General features: G+C 49.5%; 2 protein-coding genes across 10 annotated transcripts in view; both read right to left on the bottom strand.

The window, feature by feature from the left end:
- Tex264 (testis expressed 264, ER-phagy receptor) overlaps positions 1-10,866 on the bottom strand; it is a 29,220-nt gene extending 18,354 nt beyond the window's left edge. The window contains exons 1-3 of one of the 8 annotated variants that reach the window (XM_027414424.2): positions 10,733-10,866; positions 9,815-9,882; positions 7,277-7,568 (exon numbers count right to left, since the gene is read on the bottom strand). In XM_027414424.2, coding sequence (XP_027270225.1) covers positions 7,277-7,534 — 258 coding nt within the window. In that variant the 5' untranslated portion in view covers positions 7,535-7,568; positions 9,815-9,882; positions 10,733-10,866. The other 7 variants (XM_027414425.2, XM_027414427.2, XM_027414426.1 and 4 more) reach the window with 7 other exon arrangements.
- A 2,080-nt stretch (positions 10,867-12,946) lies between these two features.
- Positions 12,947-19,634, bottom strand: part of Rad54l2 (RAD54 like 2) — a 99,874-nt gene continuing 93,186 nt past the window's right edge. Inside the window, exon 22 of one of the 2 annotated variants that reach the window (XM_035443923.1) lies at positions 12,947-18,741. In XM_035443923.1, coding sequence (XP_035299814.1) covers positions 17,723-18,741 — 1,019 coding nt within the window. In that variant the 3' untranslated portion in view covers positions 12,947-17,722. The remainder of the gene's footprint in view (positions 18,742-19,634) is intronic. The other variant, XM_027414416.1, reaches the window with a different exon arrangement.

Below are 19,634 nucleotides of genomic sequence, written 5' to 3' on the forward strand. Positions count from 1 at the left end.
TGGGTGGAAGGTCACTTGTCAATTGACAGCTTCTCTTTCTCCCTTGCCTGCCTTAATCTGAGTTCCAAGGTCTTTCCTGAAATCACTTCAGCAGCCCCCACGGAAATACCAACAAAACACTCTTTGACTCCAAGATACTTGAACACATGATTAGAACCTCTCAATGACAGACTCCCAGCTCATATCTACGGCAAAACTAAACCTCCAAGCCAAACAGGTCAGGCATGACACTGAACTCACCTCAGGATCAGGAATCAGCAGGGCCAGAACCTGGGCAGGCAGCCACTGGGTACGTGGCAGAGGGAGGGGCAGAACCCGGGTCTGGCCCAGCCCGCCTTGCCAGCCTCCTCTCCTACCACACCCCCATATACACCCACATGTAACTATTTGTAGCCAAACATGCCACGTCTTCCCATGCCTTGCGTAAGCTCCTTCCTTTGCCTAAAATGTTCCTCTTCACCCGATTTGAGTCTTCTTTCTGGAAAACTCCAGTTCATCCTACAACTCCTCTCCTCAAAGCCTTGCTATTCTCCTGGAAGCTGCCCCTCCTCTTTGATCCCAAATAAACACAAATAGAACAGGTCTTCTACTGCACTGTAATGAAGTCTTCTCATTTTTTTCCCACCACTCCAGCCTCAAGGCTGGAAAGTCTAGGATCCTACACAGAAATTTCTCGGGTATATTTAACAATGGTGCCAGCATGCACACAGCTGCTCACACAAACCCTACGCCACAATCAAATGATCTGCAGAAAGGGAAGTGCTCCTCTCCAATGTAGTAGTGTGGAACACAAGAGCTCTCTCCGACTCGATTGGTCTCTATGTCTACCAACTCTACAAGTAAGGTTATTATTTGCCCCTTTCCCTATCCTGGCCAGTGCTTAGAAGAGGCACCACAGTAATCCTACCATCTGCAGTAGAACCAGGTCACCAGCAAAGAGACAAGACAGCTACAAAGATAATCCAGGAAGTTGCAAAGTTGGTCCAATAGCAGTGACCAGGTCCAAGACAAAAGCCCGGGTCTCCTATTTGTCTATTACTTCTACTCATATCAAATCTAGCTGGAGTATCTATGACCAAAACAAGAGCTGGACCAGAACTGCACTAGCCTGGAACCATACTGGAGAGACAGGACAAAGGCAGAACCAACACCACTTTGAAGAAAGGAAAGCCCACCCAGGATCTACCATCAAAACCAAGACTATCATACCAGACAGTGACGGTGCATGCCTTTAATCTTAGCAGAGGGCAGATGGATCTCTGCGTTCAAGGCTAGCCTGGTATACAAACTGAGTTATAGGACAGCTAGGGCTGTTACACAGAGAAACCCTGTAAAGAAAGAAAGAAAGAAAGAAAGAAAGAAAGAGAGGGGGGGAGGGAGGGAGGGAGGGAGGGAGGGAAGGAGGGAGGAGAAAGCAAGAGGCCAGGTGGTGGCAGTGCATGTCTTTAATCCCAGCACTTAGGAGGCAGAGGCAGGCAGATCCCTGTGAGTTTGAGTTCAGCCTGGTCTACAAATGAAGTTCCGGGGCAGCCAGGGCCGCTACACAGAGAAACCCTATCTCAAAAAGCAAAAAAAGAAAGAAAAAGAAAGGGTGGGGACTACCAAGGAAGAGACAGGGGCATTCCAGGCTTCAGCACATCTTCAAGGTATACAGCCTCCTCAGTCCCAGATGAGGAGGAGGAGTTGCTTGGAACCTGAAGATTTCAGGTATGAGTCCATCCTGATGCTAGCCCACTGCCCTTAGCAGAGAGGTCTCTGACAACCATTAGGCCACAGTGAAGAGTCATCTCAGGGTACTGCCTGGCTGAGACCTCCAAACTATAGGGATAGGACAAGATTTGTATCTTTCAGGATTCAGAAAAGAGAAATTATGTCAGCTGGCACACTGGGTTCAGTGGAAATGGCCAACCTCAGCCCACAATCCATTCAGCCAACAGGGATAGGTATATCATCTGCCAGTCCAAGCCCAGAGGACTGCCATGATCCCTCTCTTGACAGTTCTCAATCAGAGTTACCAAGGCAAGGGGAGACATAGAGATAAAGCTATGTGCTTGCATTGGCACTCCCAGGGTTAAAAAGGGGTGGTATCTACCAATTACAGATGTGTACTGGGCCTCCTTTACCCAGACCTGGTATTCAGTCAACATACCAAGATATGTATTCAACTTATCTGCTATGTGAAGGATCATAAGGTAGCCAACAGCTGGAATATGGGCTGATACCAACAACTAGGCCAGAAGACAAGACTCATACTCTAGGGGGCTCAGAAGGAAGGAAGAAGTCATTGGGATGTCAACTCTTTTTTTTAAAAAAGGCTCTGGGGGCTTTCTGAGAGTTCCCATCTTTACTTTAGTTCCTTAGGAACCTTCTCTTCTACTCCCAGAAGCATACCCTACTGATAACAGGTGCCTGACAAGGCCTCACCACTTGCTGCTTTCCACACCTAAGCTCATTAGATCCACACAGCATTGTGTGGTCAGTTGGTACTGTTCTCAACCTTGCTCCTGAGGCACAGGATACCAAGTTAATCAGCAAATGTCACACAGCAAGGCAGTGTTGGGGTCAGGGTTCAAACCTAAGCAGACAAGCTCTGGAATTGAAACATACAACCCACAATCACATGGGAATTTGAGAATTCAGCCCTAGCTAGAAAAAATAGCCTTTCCCTGCACTGTGTCTCCCCAGACTCAGGACACCTGGAGCAGGCATTCCTGAAGGCATAAAAGCCCTGTGGTACAAGGCTCTTAGTGTCAGGGCTGGTGTCAAATGTGCTATGAACTATTAGGAACCAGGCACTGGGCCTTTGCCTCATCACTTTGATGCCACAAAACTAAAACCTGGCATTTGGGAAGATGCATTTAGCATGAACGAGGCCCTGGGTTCAACATTCAGCACCTGAGGCAGGAAGGATTCTTTCATCCCATTTGATAGAAGAGAAAGGCTCACTGGGAGACCAAGTGACTCACAAAATCACATGCTAGGAAGCATCCAGAGCCTTGATTCAGACCTAGAAGGGTGAATCCAGAGTCCTCTCCTCTCACTTTACCTCCCAAGGGCAGCGAGGAGCTCACCTTGAGAGACCTCTTCCACGCTTAACTTATTACAGAGCAATAGTCTGGTTCCATCTGGCAGAAAACATCCACAGGTTAATCGGAGTATAGACAGCCTGGGTCCTCAGGAAACAGCAGCTCAGCCCATATTTCCACCGCCCTGTTGAAGATGTCAGCCCAGGGAAACTTTATCTCCTCATTCCTTCCTAGGCTCCATCTGACCCACATGCCTTAACCCCACTGAGCAGTGAGGAGAGCGGTACATACCTAAATCAGAACTCTGAAAACTCTCAGGCCCTGCAAACTTTGTGGTTCTAGGCCTTGATTCTCAGTGGACTAATGGAAAGAGGGTTCTTTAAGCCCAGAATGCCATCAGTTCCTCCATTACTCCATGCCCCTGGGAAAAGCATGATACTTGGTGACGGATGTGAAGAGCAGATCCCATCTGCCTAGGCCAGGTAAATATAACTAACTACCACACCCTCTTGCCTCACCTCGGCTTCCACAATGGTAGACAGGCAGGTTGCATAAGCCCCAAATAGCAGAGGAGGAAATGTGGAAGGCATGACAGAGGTGCACATAGAGCAGACTTACAGGAATGGTGACAGCACCTAACCAGAAGGGCCTATGTGCAAGCCAGCATGGTCAGGGTCAGGTGACTCCCAGTTCTTTATTTCCCTCCAACAGAGAGGGCCCCCTAGGCCATTTTTGTTTGTTTGTTTGTTTGTTTTGAAACACGGTTTCTCTGTGTAACAGCCCTGGATGTCCTGGAACTCTGTAGACCAGGCTGGCCTCAAACTCACAGAGATCTGCCTGCCTCTGCCTCCTAAGTGCTGGGATCAAAGGCATGCGCCACCACTGCCTGGCTCCCTAGGGAATTTTTAATAGTAGGAGAGGAGACAAAGGTCAATTTTCAACTCTCCAGTACCCAACTTAGAAAGAGGGCTGAAAGTGGAACAGTTTTTCCCAGCCAGAACCCTATTCTAGCAAGAGACAGTGTGAACCAGTGGATACAGGAAATAGGGAAGGTCTGTGGCTGTGACCTCTGGAACTCACTTTAAAGTACTCACCAGGTACCTTAGAGAGGAAGCAGCCTGTACTCCATGAATGTTAGCCATTGATGAGAGAACAACACCTGTGATGGGTATCGAGGCTTGTCCACTTCCTGACACAAGCTTCCTCTCTGCACTCCTTTAACCCTAACTACATCCAAGACTTTCTGGGTCAGGGAATGGAACCCTTCCTTCTGCCTCACAGAAACCATCTGCCCATCCAAGACTCTAGGACTCAGGCAGCAAATGATATGAAAGAATTTATAGCAACTGCTACTGTCCTGCCTTGGAGGTGTCTCTTCTGCCATTTTCTAGACCCATACTAAAAAAGTGGAGCTTCCCTAAGCCTTTCTCAGGAATATTCTTCACTCTAAGACAGCTTGGGCTAGGAATGGTCATGTCTAGGGAGCTGTCGGTTCACACCTCAGCAGGGTGAGCGACATCTAAAGTTCAGCAAATCTCTAACCTGGCTACTCACTGCTTCACTCAGAGCCTCAAAGAAGATCAGAGAAGCCCATCTGACTCCTGCTGCACTATGTCGGGAGACTGGAGGTGGTACACCCATGAGGTTGGCCTATGTCCTTTCCCTGTATACACATTCATAATGGGCACTGATAGCAGAGGCAACTAGGGAATGGCAAACACGGATTCTCAGCCTAAGGAACAAAACAGGGTCTCATCTCCAGCATCTCCAGGTTCCTGAACCCTTGCCCCCAGTGATTCTGTATCTTAAGTGGTCTCCATGGTGCCCCAGTGTCAAGCACAGGCCTGGTACAGAGCCAAGACTCAACTATGTACTGACTAAAACAAAAAAAGACTAGTACCTCATTCAGGCTATCTTCATCCCAATCTCTTCCCCTACCATACCGTGGTACACCTGTTATATCTATTACAATACCAGAATGTAGACCAGGTGGTTTGACAGTCGGCCGTGAACCCCTGAATCCTGAGAGTTTATGATTCCCTAGACCTTTTACAATCACCATTGGACAGACAATGCCTAGCTCAGGAGCACATGAAGAGCCCAAGTGTCCCTGTGCCACCCCAAGTACATGCCAGGATATAATCTTGCTCTTATAAGTATCTTCCAGAGTGACCCAACTTTCCAAGTCAGGGAAGTGCAGAATCAAAGTGGTCACTTTAACCTCTTCATTTATCTTCTTGGCTGGTCAGGTCAGCCTGATCTCTCAGCTCATGTTCATGAGTGTTTCACCACCCTTTTCTGTTAAATGTCTGTAAAGAACCACGTGCTGGGGCGAATGCCTCACTCATATCACTTAGGTGAATCCTTGTCAGCCTATCTAGGAAGCAAGTATTTTATCAGGATGTTACAGAGGAGAAAACATGAGTTCAGAAAAGTTGTGATATACCTAAGATCACACATCATAAAAAGTAATAAGATACAATCAGAACCCAGAATGCCAGCTCTCAGGTTGTACTCTCAGGACACGACTCCCTGCACCAGCATCCAAGGCAGACTATGCTCAACCAACACTGGAGTCCCAGGGCGCATACTATTCCTGAACAGGGCCACAAGGCGGTTGATTGGAAGAAGCAGCCATGCCAGTAGAAAAGTACATTTTTACTAGAGCTCTTCTGTCTATTTTTCCCTGGCTGTGCCTCTAAGTGATGACCCCTGTTACCTTGACCAGTTCTGATCCTGGAATGAGTACCTTCAACCTAAGACGGTTATGCACTTCTGCTGTACTTGGAGGCCTCAGTGCTTTTGACTTCAGATACTGCCGTCTCCAGTCATGTGACTGCAAAACCTCAGACAATGTTTACTCATCCCTCAACTAGCCTGTGCCACCTCTCACCTGACCCAGCCCAACCCTTTCAATGGCTTCTATGCCTCATCTTCTTCTCTCCCCCACTTGTTCCCCAGTCAGCTTCCTAAAACAAAGGTGATAAATGATGTCACACCCATCTTCACAACCTCCATTAGCCCAAAGAACCTTCTCATGCCCTTTCTCTACCAACCACATATCCAAGAGGCTGCACTTCCTATTCATCCCCCGACACCAAGCCTTTGTTCTTATGGTTCTTATAGTTTCCTAAGTCAAGTAGCCCTGCACAGCAGAGGCAAATTCTACTCATGTGAGAAGGACCTTCTGTCTCTTCTCTGAATCTTCCCCACATGCTTGAGGTACTTTTCTAAATCCTCCAATTCAAACTTCTAAGGACACTGAGTCCCGTGTCTTGTTGCAAATCATTTATGTGAGGCTAACTACAGTTTACTGAGGGCAATGCCAATCTAATTCATGTCCAGAGTGCAGGTGAAGAGCAGGACCTGGCAGAGAGGAAATCAGCACACTCTTGTTTCACCAAGTGTCCCAATGAGGCCTTGTCTTTAGGCAGTGTATAGGGCTTATTCACTTGAGCTTTCCAGGCAAGGGAATCCAGGCTGAAGAGTCCAAACAAAAACTGCCCAGGGCTTGGTTTAGTATGGTTCTAATGGAGGCTAGAGTCCCTGGCAGAGCTGCCAGCCCATCTAGCTGTGGGCAGCACCACCCCATAGCACAGCAGGAAATGACATTGGCAAGCCCTGACTCACTGTAGGCTTTAGTACAGCCGGACGCCTACAGGGTACCAGTGATGCTGGATTAGTCTTTGACCCCAGCATCTTGGGCATTTGGCTCCACTTGGCCCTCTCCCAATAGGTGGCTTGAAGTCTACAGAAAAGTCTTATCACTGGGTGGTAAAGCACCACTGTGACTAGAAAGGTAAGATTCCAAGCCCCATGCCCAGAAGCTGCCCTCTTGGTCCTCAAGAGCCCACAGACCTGGCATGAGAGCTGAGGGATGGAAAGCAGACAAACAAGATTTAACCCTAGAGAATGGGCAGATGGCCTAAGAGTACTGGCCTCAAATGGAGATAGAAAAGGAAGAACAACAAGAGACAGAGAATCAAGGTCCAGTAGAAGTTAGGGTCTACTACACTCAGAAATCCTTGGGCAGACATGGGCAAAGGGACACAGATGTGGGCAAATACAAAGCTTCAGGATGCAACAATGGTCCAGGATGAAACTGGAAGGGCTTTAAGCTTAGAGAGAGAAGGTAACTGCAGGACCAGCTCAGATTTCCTTGTCCTTTACTCAGAAACCCAAATTCTCCTACCCCACCATGACCTGGCCCAAGTTCATCCAAGAGGTAGAAGCCCATTGAGGCTCCTTACCGTATGGGGGTTGTCATAGTAGACAGCGATGGAACGAAGCTTGGGAGAGATGCTGCAGCTCTCCGTGAAAAGCTGTCCAGTGTCACCATAGGACCCCACATGGAACTTGTAGGCCACAGTGATGTTACGGATTGGGGGTGATCCAGCACTCACTGTTACCCCAGTCAGCAGTCCTGAATACCCAGCAAAGGCCAGCAGCGTCAGCAGCAACAGCAGAGTCAGGCCCCCAATCAGGCCCAGTAGTAGGAGATCCGGCATGGTTCTGGGACTCCCTCTCAGCACCCCAAGGTAGCTGTAAAGGAGACAGAAGGGAGAGGAGGCTGGTAGCCTGCTCTAACCCTGCCTGCCTGCTGGTTCTGGCCCAATCTCAGCCATGCCTTAGTGCTCTGACCCAGGAGGGGGAGGGACCACAGGTATTTACACACAGTGACCTAGAAGGGAGCTACAGATGACTGAAGCCACAAGCCTCTTTATTTCCTAATCATAGCTATTGACGCTACTGAAACAGCTCTCCCTGGCACTAGGAGCCCTGCTCATACCTGAGGAAACTGAGTCATCCACCAGGCCCTGACCAGAGAGATTTCCCCCATACTCGGCTAGATACCACCAGGAGCTATCCCTCTCCCTGCTCTGCCTCTTCCTTCCTGCAGTTGAGCCACACTGCCACCCCAGTATCCTCAAGAATCATTCACTATTGAAGGGGAGGGGCATGGGACACATGGGACACACACCTGCCAGGTATGGGGTTCAAAAACTCATTAACAAACAGTATACCATGAGGAACCAAACCCATGGAGAAAATGGGACACAAGAAGAAAATTTCATGGGAGACACTTTTGTGTTTGATAGTGGGCCCATCTGGTCTCTGAGGAGCTGAATTTCAGGCAGAACTAGAACTCTAGAACTAGAGGAGACAAGATCAAAACAGCCTGAGAGGCCAGAACAAAGTCCAATGTTTCCAAGACATGAACCACCAAATGCTAAACAGCTTTATTCCACTTTTGCCAGCCCGCAAAGATTAGAAACAAATAAATAAGAAAAAAAAAAAAGGCTGTTAGAAGTGGAAACACAAAAGGGGAAAAAGTAGGAGTTATTCCTAATAGATAGGTCTACAGGAATAAACCCAGCATCAACACAGAAGACTGTGTTGAATGTTCTAGGCAGACTCTTACAGTTGGCTTCATTTGAGTAGCCCAGGGATCACAGCACATAGAACAACAGTTAAAAAAAAAAAAAAAAAGAGAAACATGAACTTTACTAGGGAAACAGTTCCACTCTAGTTATTTGAAATTCTTATTATTTAATGGTCAGTGAGAGGGCTCAGTGGGTAAAGACACTTGCTGCTAAGCCTGACAACCTGAGTTCAATCCCCAGAACCCACATGATGAAAGTAGAGAACCAACTCCCTTCAGTTATCCTGCACACCATCCACATGGTGTTTTAAAGGGCTGGAGAGATGATGGCTCAGCAGTTAACAACACTGGCTGCTTTTCCAGAGGACTCAGGTTCAATTCCTAGCACACACAGGAAGGCTAACAACTGTCTGTAACTCCAGTCCCAGAGGATCCAACACCCTCATTTAGTCTCCACAGGCATCAGGCATCCAAGTGATACACAGATACATATATGCAGGCAAAACATCCACACACTTAAGAAATTAAATTTAAAAAAAATTCCTATTTAAAAAGTAAATGATTTCAGAGCTGAAAAAAATGATGCTTTATCCCTATAGAAAATTTAGCTCCATGGTTTGTTCCCTGAACGTTGTGAGTGTAACTAACATATGCTAAAAATCTGTTTCTGGAGTCAATGAGCAGGCAGAACCGGCCTTACAAAGAGGCCAAGAATATTTCTGAACTCTGGTGTCAGGACACTGAGGTGCCTCCCACTGGTCTCCTCGTGCATCCTGTACTCCTGCCTGTAAGAGCCATTATCTTCTGTTTGCATTCTGTGCTGCTCAACCCTGCCTCCAGTTAGCTTCATTCTTCTTTTTTGATAATGACGATAACAGCGCTTCCACCCCGTACTTACTTTATCCTAGGCACTGTCTGAATGTTGAGCCCCAGCTGCTTCACCAATCCTCAAAAGAAGCCAGTAAAGTAGGTACACACCAGGGAAGAAGTGGCTGGAGGTCACGACGCATGTCCAAGGTCACACAGGTGCTGCACAGAGCCACCTGGACCCAAACACAGGCAACAGGAGCCCTAATGGTCAGACTCCAGTCCACTGCCATTGTTTCTCTCCTCTGGCTTCCAGAAACGCGTTCCATCCATGTTGGACCTTGCTGAACTCACGGCTAGAAGCTCTCAGCATCTAGGCCACAACCTGCCTTGGGAGTGACAAGCACTGCCACACACTTCTGTTTTAAGGGAACTTAGCGCCCAACCCTGCTCTTCCTTCCACTTCTCAAACTGCTCGGTAAAGAGGGGGTATGTTTCTGCCCACTCCCATAGCTTTGGTCAGCCTAGGATGGAGAAGCAAGGCAGATTTCCCCACAGCCAGTAGGGAAAGACAAGGACAAGGTGTTGAGGGGCTCACCTAAAAAGCCAGGCTCACTTTTAGCAACTCATAGCATCCAGTACAGCAGGGCTCCAGGACTCCCGGCGCTGGAGGGTAGGAAACAGAAAGGAACAGTCAACAGCCCTAGACACAGGCAGTGAGCAAAGCGGGACACCAGGCCCTGAGCAATCCCTTTTCCGGTGAAAGCCCACTGGACAGGACTGTCTACGAGCGAGCCGACCCCACCCTCAGACCCGGAGGGGAAATCAGGCCAAACCCAGCCTCACAACGTCATGTCTGGGCTCTTCACTGGGCCCATCTACCACACTTGGCGTCAACGGAGTCCCTGCTGCTGACCTTGGGCAGTGTGTGCCCTCTCTTGGGCCTCAGTTTCCACTAACGTCAGAGGTCCAGGGCAGATGCCTTCCTTGGCCCGAAAGCGTCGGAGCTGCGGCTAGACGCAGGCTTCCTGAGGCCGCTCACGTGCGCTCTGCGGAGGGCCCGGCCCTTAAAGGGACCTGCGCCAGCGAACTTGGGCGCTAGGAGCCAGGGAGGGCGCCGCTTTGCGCCCTCGGCTTCCAGTCCCCGCACGGCTCGCCGCACGGCCTCGCGCACACCTCTGCAACTTCTGAGACGCTAAAGTTTGTCGTCGCGACGAGGCGCGCGGCCCCGGGAAGCCGGAGCTGAACGGTGAGCCCCGCCCCGCCCCGTCCCGTCCCCCTAGTCCCGCTGACCCGGGGCGTGCCCGCACCCAAGGCCGAGGCAGCGGGCCGCACCGAGAGGTCAGGACCGCCTCACCGTCGCTTTGGGGCCCCGAGAACCAGGCCGGGCCGGCTGTGGGCCAGAGCCGGGGCAGAGGGCGGCTCGGGCCGCGGGACCCAGGCGGGAGGGGGATGAGGAGAACCCCGGCCCACACCCCGACGGGAACGAAGGCCTCGCCTCCGGCCCCGCCCTCACCTCAGCAGCGGCCCCGCGGACGCGGACCGGCGCCGGAGGAGGCGAGGGCTCAGTCGCGGAGCTTCCGCGCGCTTGCCCCTCACGCTCGCTCCGCCCCACTCGCCGCGGGACGTGGCCGTGGCTGTGGGCGCGTGCGCCCCAGGCTTGGAGGCCCGCCCCGCCCCGTCTCCCTGGTAACGTGCACGCCCCTCCCCCCCCCCCCACCTGGCTGGGACAGCGCCCACGACGCGCATTCTCACCTCCAACATACCGGAACTCCGGAAGGTGATCTAGCAACAATCAGTAGTAGCCCAAGGTACCCGGGCCGACCGGGTGGGATGGGAAAACGCAGCGGCGACCGCTAGCTCCAAGCACCGGCCAAGTCAACCTGTTTGCCTGCCCTAGAAGCCCAGAAGTCAGGACGGGACTGGATAGTGTTTGTGCGTTTTAGGGAGAATCAGCCTCAGCAATGTCGGCCTTCTAGCAATTGTACCACTCTAACACTTGACAACTTCTCTCACTGAGGCCTCATGAAAGGTCTGTGGACCCAGCCGGGTCGGGCCGCTTGCTCAGGTTTTACAGCTAAGGAAGCTGAATCCCAGCCTGGTCTAAACAAGCTTTGGATAACCTCTGGAGAGTGCACATGTCGGTGTCTCCACTCACCTACCCATCAGCTCTTCGATGAGTGACCATTCCGCCATCCAAAATTTATTAAGTGCCACTTCCTATCAGGACAGTTCCAGGAGCTGGAAACAATGAGTGAACCAAACCAAAGACTCCAGACGTTCACTCCAGGGAAGAGAAAGCCTTTCTCCCAAGCTTCTACTTCAGTGCCCTGGATGTGGCTTCTCCTAAGCTAAGCGCAAGCTCCTTCCAGACAGGTTCAATCTTGAGTTAGTATCTGCTGGCTTGTAAACCTCAGAGAGCTGTGCGAAGGGCTCCCACTAAGACGCCCAGATTTATGGTGGAGGTGAGGGAGGTAACTATGCTTGTAAACTTGGCTGTTCATAAATTTTGCTGCAAGACAGGCTGGTCCAAGGACTACCCTGATGCTTCTGACAAGGCTGTTATTTGGAGAGATGATCACCCCAAAGAGTGTATCAGAAGGATGACTTCGGAAAAAGTCAGCAGCCATGAGGCAACAAGTACTCTTGACCTCATCCATGAAGTCCGTCCCAGTGCTGGACAGTCTGACAGAATACGCAGCTGGCTATTGAAAAGTCTCCAGGGTAGGGCCAGCAAGCAAGGTCATTGTAGATGTAAACATCAAACATGGTAGTGATTGGCTGCTTCGGGCAGATGGACTATACCCTAGATACGGTCCTTGAGACACAAGAAGGGTGCATGGCCTAGGCTCAGGGACAGACAGACAGCCTTTGTCTTCAGGGCACGTGATTAATTGTTTCTCAGAAGCTGATTGGACTGTCAGGAAATCACTGTCGGGAGACACCCTTTCCAAATCTTGTTCTCTCTGCTCACTCCCTTGAGCCTGGTTGGGAGCTCCCAGGTGTGCCTTAGGAGTTTCAGCATTGCAGGAGAGTTGGCCTGCAGCTGGGAATCAGCCTCCCAGTGTTTCCAATAATGCCAACTATCAGGTGGCCACTAGGGGGCAACAGACTCCTTTGCAAGATCCTTTCTACACTCCTGACAGGTCTGAGATCTGCTCTGCTCACCTTCTCCCAGTCCTCTCCCAATAGCTCATATTCCCTTACTGTAAGCCCAGACTTGCCTTTCCTCTTTCCCAGGAATCACCAACTGAGGCTCTTTAGTTCTGTGCAAATTGCCCAAGAATATCTCCTCAGGGTTGCTTTTCTTAAAGTAATTAAGCTGATGGGGTTAGATGGAACTGTTCCTTTACTCCCCACTTCCTATTCCAAAACCTGTCAGAGCTCCTCTAACTCAGCCAGAGAATATTCATGCAATGCTTCCCACAACCGCCAGCCCCACGTCTGAAGGACTGAAGCCACTTGGCCTAGAAAAGGCTGACTCTGCAGGATGTTCCACAGGTGAGAACTACCTAGCTTCAGCAACTCCAAGGCAGCTTCTTTGTTCTGCCAAGAGCTGGAAATGCAGCATTCAACCCTCTTTGGTGTGCAAAAGCGGGAAAAGTCAACAGGACTTGCTAGCAGCCTATCCTATCTCCATGTGCTGTCCAAGTGCCCGCTGCTCTGTTATATTCCTTCCATTATCACCCAGCTAAGCTGCTGTCCCATTTCTTGATCAAACAACAACGTCTTGAGTTTAAATTTTATTTTACAAAAAGAGAAATAAAGAAAACTGATAGGCAGTTATACTGACTTACAATTGTTCTGTTTGCTTTTTTAAAAAAGTGACATGAAACACAAGTAAAAATAAATACGTCATAGAAACAGCCAGTTGCCCAGTCTCTGGGGCAGAAGTTGCCTGCCCTACTGAGAGAGAGGGAAGCCCATGATCACACCAGCAGCTGGATCACCCAGCCACAGATGGTCCTCTAAGCCAGGCATAGGTCCTGGGCCTTCTGGGGCGTCCTGAGCAAAGAAGACAGAAAACTAAAGCCAGATACCAGGGCCTTGGGGCATCCTCATCTCCTCCCCTCTCCCCCAACTCCTCTGGTAGCAGTGTGGCCTTAGTGGTTATCCATTGCAACCCCTTCAACCCACCTGGACCCTCTCTCTGACCCCTCTGAAGAGGGTACAAGGGAAAAACCTGTCATGGGCAGGCTGGAGGGATTCTTCTGGTGAGTCCCCAGCCTACCCTGAGTTACACAACCAGATAACAGTCATTTTACACCACAGTGCACATGAGCACACACATGCAAACACATACACACACTCACTCAAACACAGCTGGGCTGAACTCTCTTCCAGGGAGGGTCCTGGGTCAGGTCACAGTATGAGGTCCCCTCTCGTCTGAACATATCTTAGTAGTGGTAGCAGAGTGCCCAAGCCTCCCTCAGCCCTCTACACTGGAGATTATGCAGCCTGCCTGGCTATCTCTCCCCAGCACACTAGATGACTACAGCAAACAGACTCATGGCAGGGGAAAGGCGCAGATTTGGGTCCCTGAAAAGCAAAGAGGGTGGACACTGCCTGCTTAGTTCATCATTATAGGACTCAGGTACTCGTAAAGGCCTACAGCCAAGCTAGAGGCACAGAACAGACATCGAGGGATTACAGCAATTTGAATGCACAGGGGCAGAAGAGTCCGTGGAAAGGAAACTGAATCTGCCAGTGAGCAGTGGGCAGCACAGCATTTTCAGACCGGCCTTGAGGTGCTGATTTCCTGGGAATTAGTCAGCAGAGAAGCCACAGTCATCCTTTGGGGGAAGGGTGACTTCTCTCAGCAGCTGTGGTGCGGAGAGAGCAACCTAGTTGAATGCACAGAAAGCCATGGCTCATGGTCATGTAGAAACCATAGGGAAGTGGGGAACAAGAGTCTATCTAGGAACAAGGAATGTAAAGCCTCCAGAAAACCTTCCCCCGTGGGAGAAGGACTCAGTTCCAGAGCAATGAATGTCAGGCTTAAAGATACTGACTGCTTGCTACCAGCACTCCCATCTAAATGGCTGATGCTTTGTTTCAACTTATTAGCAAAGAGCATGAAGCTCTTTGGGCTTCATGCTCCCAGAGTGGGGAACTTCGTTTTTAGTTGTAAGTCACAAACATATAATCTACACATTGATTCCTAGAAAAGGACCAGACAGAAGTATCTTTAAGCCAGGAAACAATATACTTAAGTAGCTAACTTAAAGGGGTGAGGACTTCAGAGATAAGCCATCAAGAAGGATCTGACCCAGAGACAGAAGAAAAGGGACTCAAGTGTCTCAAGAGTCATCTTGCGTCACTTAGTAGTGTTCCCTAGAATAAGAATCTAGAATCCATCAGAGTGATTAGACTTGAGAGATCCTTAAAAACATTCCATGAAAGACAAATAGAAAGTGAAAGAAAATACATGAGCCTGCCTTTGTCTGCCTTTCCCCAGGGTCTCACTTTGTATGTAGACCAAGCTCATCTTCCTGCCCACTTATACCAAGTGTTTCCAATCTCAGTATAGTATGATCTGTAAGTTTCCTGCTCTGTGTGCATGCACATTTCCCCACCAGCCTACAGGAAAAGCCAGGTGTTTTAGGTTTGTTGGGTGGGAGGTACTGGTGCCTAAGCCCATGGGATTAGTAGGCAATTCAATCTCCCATGATCTCCCTCCCACCCCTACACAATAGAAGCTGCACAATATCACAAAAGCCTTCTTTAACCAGGAGCCTTGCCAAGAGTTAGCCTCGGCTAGGCTGATATGAGTGCCAAGCCCTGGAATGACAACATGTAGAGCAGATACATGCTACCTCTCAGAATGCCCATTTACTTCTGGGCAGCTTAAAAACCGACTGGTTTTGGTTCCCTACTGAAATAATTTCTAGTGATTTTCTATCTGTGAACACAGAATCACCCATTTCCCTGGCTATCGGGGCATACATACAGACCCACAAGTCCGGAGCTCAGTGTTCAAGGTCTGAGAGGCATCCATGTAACACACACACACACACACACACACACACACACACACACACACACACAGACAAACACAGACACACAACTCTGGGAACTTAAGTGTTCCAAAGTCTGAGAGTCATCCATGTAACACACAGACACAGACATAAACACAGACACACTTGACACAAGACACACACACAACTCTGGGAGCTCAGTGTTCCAAGGTCTGAGAGGCATCCATGTAACCCAAGTTCTGTGTGTATTCTTCAAATTATGGAGATCTGGACTAGCTCGCTCCCACTGCACCAGCCTCAACCTAAGAGCTCACTCCAATTCAAATGTCTTGACTATCCATTCTTGGGCTACATTTCACAGAGAAAGCACTGGTTGGAACTGCTATTTTCCAATTATTAAAAATAATTTGCATAGCTAAATTGTAGATCTAAGGCTTCTATGAGTAGAATAGTTAGGTGTCTAACAGGGTGTGTATGAAAACTGATAAAGGTCCACTTTTGGTGTAACTCAACAGTACACACACACCCCATCAGCCATATCTCCTTGTGTCTCTGAGAAAACCTCAGAGGGTCTGCCTTGAAGCTCCCTCCTTCCCCCCAACAATGGAAGTTGCTAGTCAAGAGTCACAGGAGCTTAAGATACTTAAGGGGTTAGGAGGCCGATTTAGCAGTGGCCCCATCAGGGGGGGGGCAAAGGAAGGTGGTAAAACCAGGCACCATGTGTGCTATTCACTTGCAAAGAACTGCCTGGAAAACTTTCGAGAGGCTACAAGACAGTACACACCAAGAAAACAGCCAGTGTTTATGTGTAAGCACTAGATATCCCTGCTCTGGCATTTGGAACAAGGAAAGAGACCAGAACGACTCATGTATTCTTTTAAAACAGAAGCCAGACTTAAGACTCCTACAGAGGAAGGGTTTCCCCATGATCCTTCAGAGAAGATGGAGGCAACAGAAAGCAGGCCCACACTGACCACCTGATAGGCTGGGAAGGTCAGGACAATTCCCAACTGGAGATCAATAAATAGTCCACTGCCTCAACCCAGCAGCTACATATCCGGCTTCACAATTCAGCAGAGAGGACTGGCCTGTAAAATCATCACAGAAGACAACAGTTCCAAATGTGGAGGTTACTTACTTCCCAGTAGCAAAGTCCATGATCCCAAGTTTCAATTTCTGTGGAATGAGTCTTAACCACCCCCAACTAGCCAGTCTCAGAGCTCCCTGATTTTCCTGAGAGGCCACTTCCCCACAACACAGGTGTTTAATCTAACTCTTGGTTAATTCTAATTCTCTTTTCCTGGTCAATTGATTCACCATCCATCTGGGACCCTTTTCTTTCTTTCTTTCTTCTTTCTTTTGTACCAGCAGCTAGAGGTCTGGAATAGCTTAGAACTTGCTTTACTATCTCCTATCTTCCTTATAACCTCCCCCTACCACCCCAACCCAAAATGAAAATAAATAATTGCCCATAAGAAATAAATAACACGGAGCTCTCTAACAGGGAGGGAAAGAAAGGCCACCAGCACAGGCCGCCTAAGGGGCTTAATTCTGTCCTGGTGACGCGCACGTCTTCTCTAGCCACAGCATGTAACCTCCCCCTCACATCGCAGTGCACTTCTGGCCCGAGTAGAAAGGGACATCTGCTCAGAGATGGCCACTGTGGAAAGCAGGAGACTGGAAACGCTCACTTTCTCATGATTTCCCCTCAAGTTAAACAAACGTGGCTCTGAAAACTAGGGACTCGCCTGGTTCTCTTCACCATCTGGAAGGAAACTGATGCCCATGGCTCTTCTCCTGGACTCACTCTGATGTTCAACTTAGTAGCCATAACCCACCACCACACTCTGATTCACACTTCAAAAAAAGATAAATTCATTTCTTTCTAGTTTACCTTAGTTTTTCCCTCCCTTCCCTCCCACTTTCACACATTCTGCCTCCTCTCTCTCTCTCTCTCTCTCTCTCTCTCTCTCTCTCTCTCTCTCTCTCTCTCTCTTTCTCTCACACACACACACACACACACACCCCTGCTCTGCTTCCTTCCAACCTCCTAAAAAGATCCCACTTCACATGGAACCTTAGTCTGCCCCCCATGCCTGTCCTGTCTCCCCCACTTCTCCCTCCCTCTTCTCCCATCCCCAGGCTAAACGAAGTCACTCAGTAAGGCAGCTCTCTTGGGAGAGATGTTCCCAAAGGCAGAACGGGACGTGAGCTTATACACTCAGATGGGCAAACAAGCAGACCGCGTTAGCAGGCGGGGAGGAAGAGGCAGGCTGCTCTACCCCTCCTTCCCTGTTTTGGGTCCCTGATTTCCCACGATTGCGGCTCTGTTGGGGTTTCTTTGTCTTTGTTTTTGTTTTTTCTTCTAATAAACAGCAATAGAGCCCTGCCATTATGGCCAACCACTCTTTTTTGTCTTCTTTTCCCTCCTGCCAAGTACCTATTTTCAGAAAGACCAGGTTCACTGCCTTCCAGTTTGGTGGGCAACCTGCTAGGGGCCCCAAGTGAGGTGGGAAGGGGCTTCCTCGCTATTTCCCAGTGACCTCTATCACATCATCATCTTTATCCTCGTCATCATTGGAGCTGAACCCCACCTCGGCAACCTCATGGGAGTCAAATGGAGGCACCTGGGACTGGAGGAGACCACTAGCTGGGTAGCCTGCATGTGGGGACATATAGCCTCCTGGGTAGACAGACATGCCCCGAGAAAGGTTACTGGGCAACATGGGGGAAGGAAAAGGCGCAAACATCCTCGGCTCGGACAGGAGTGGCTGTGAGAATGGGAGTGAATAGCTGGGTAGTATCCCTGGCACAGAGGGGTTGAGCATGAAGGAGGGGTTGCTGGCAGTGACTGAGGTAGCCGTGGAAGAGGAACTGACAGGGCCTGCTGGCACCAGAGGGTCAGTAGTCACTGGAAACACCAGGCGGGCATCTGCCAGCAAATTGGACAGCTGGTAGAAGGAGGGGGTATTGCCCATAAACAGGGAATTATCCCCAGCCTGGGAGGTGAAGGGGGTGGTGAGGTTATGGTTTAAGGAGACGGGTGGCATGGCAAACCCGCCAGAGACTGGATACCCGTGTTCATAGGGCTGCACGGGGGCTGGCAGATGGCCCTTCCTGGACCGCCGACGGACTGATTCCTGGGTGGCAGATGGAGTGGCCAACTTTCGCTTGTGGCCCCTTAAGTCCAGCACTGGGTGCCTGCCACCACTGGGCTGGCCAGTCACCAAGAGGGAACTATTGAGGCAATGACCCCCAAGGCATGGCTCAGTTCCAAGAGCTGTCCCAGGAATGGTGCTACTGTCCATAAGTTGGGCCGGAGGGCCAGGCAGGGCGGTACTGATGCTTGGGGAGTTCTGGCGGGATTCCCGAGCAGCGGCCACATCTGCGTACTGCTGGAGCTCACTGATGATTTCTGGGCTGTCAGGAGAGACGGGCCTGGCCAGCCCTTCGGGGTCAGGGGCTTTGGGTGATGAGGCACTGTGTCTGCCATTGCTTGTGGATGCAAGAGAAGACCCCTGGGAACCTGGAGATAAAATACAGGTAACTGAAACCAGAATGAAAAGGAAAAACAGTTCTAGTAAGAATAAATCGTGTAATGTGGTCCCCAAATTCTCATTGTTTGATATTTAAACAACATCCAGTCAACTTTCCCCAGTCACAAAAACAGAATTTTTTTTTATTACAGAAACACATTACGATGGTCAATACTGACTGTCAACATGACCATGAACAAGAATCACCTAGGAGACAAGTCTCGGGGCATGGCTGTAAGGAAGCTTCTAGATTAAGTTAACTGAGGTGGGAAGGTTCATCTAACTGTGGCAGCAGTTGCCATTCCATGGGCTAGGGTGTGAAACAGAATAAAAAGGAGACAGTGAGCTGAGCACTGCCATTTATTATTGTTTCCTGACTGCACATAGGTGAGCAGCTGGCTCAGCTTCTGCTGACATGACCTCCTTCTCAACTATAGCCCCTTGACCTGTAAGCCAGAATAACCTTTCCTCCCTAAGTTTCTTCTTGCCAGGTAGGTATGTTATCATGGCAACAAGGAAACTAATGCACAGGCCTAGACACAAAAGGACAGGCAACCTTCCTGTAACTTCCTCTGTCCGAACAATTCTACAGAGTGAGCACTATGACATAATGACACAATGGATCTGAAACACTGGGAAACCCTGCCCCTTTTTGGAGACCAAGTCTATTATGTACAGGTGGCTAGCCTGGAACTCACTATGTAGACCAGGCTGGCCTCAAACTCACAGAGATCTGCCTGCCTCTGCCTCCACTTCACAATGCTGACATTAAAGGTTTGCACCACCATGCCCAGTTAGAAATTTTCCTTAAAACTAACTAGTCATTTTTTTTTTCTCCTGAGGGCAACAGTTAGTGACTAAGGGATAAAAAGATACAAATGAAGTTAAAAGACAGCCTATCCAA

This window comes from Cricetulus griseus, chromosome 4 (genome assembly GCF_003668045.3).
Source record: "Cricetulus griseus strain 17A/GY chromosome 4, alternate assembly CriGri-PICRH-1.0, whole genome shotgun sequence".
Classification (NCBI taxonomy): Eukaryota; Metazoa; Chordata; class Mammalia; order Rodentia; family Cricetidae; genus Cricetulus; species Cricetulus griseus.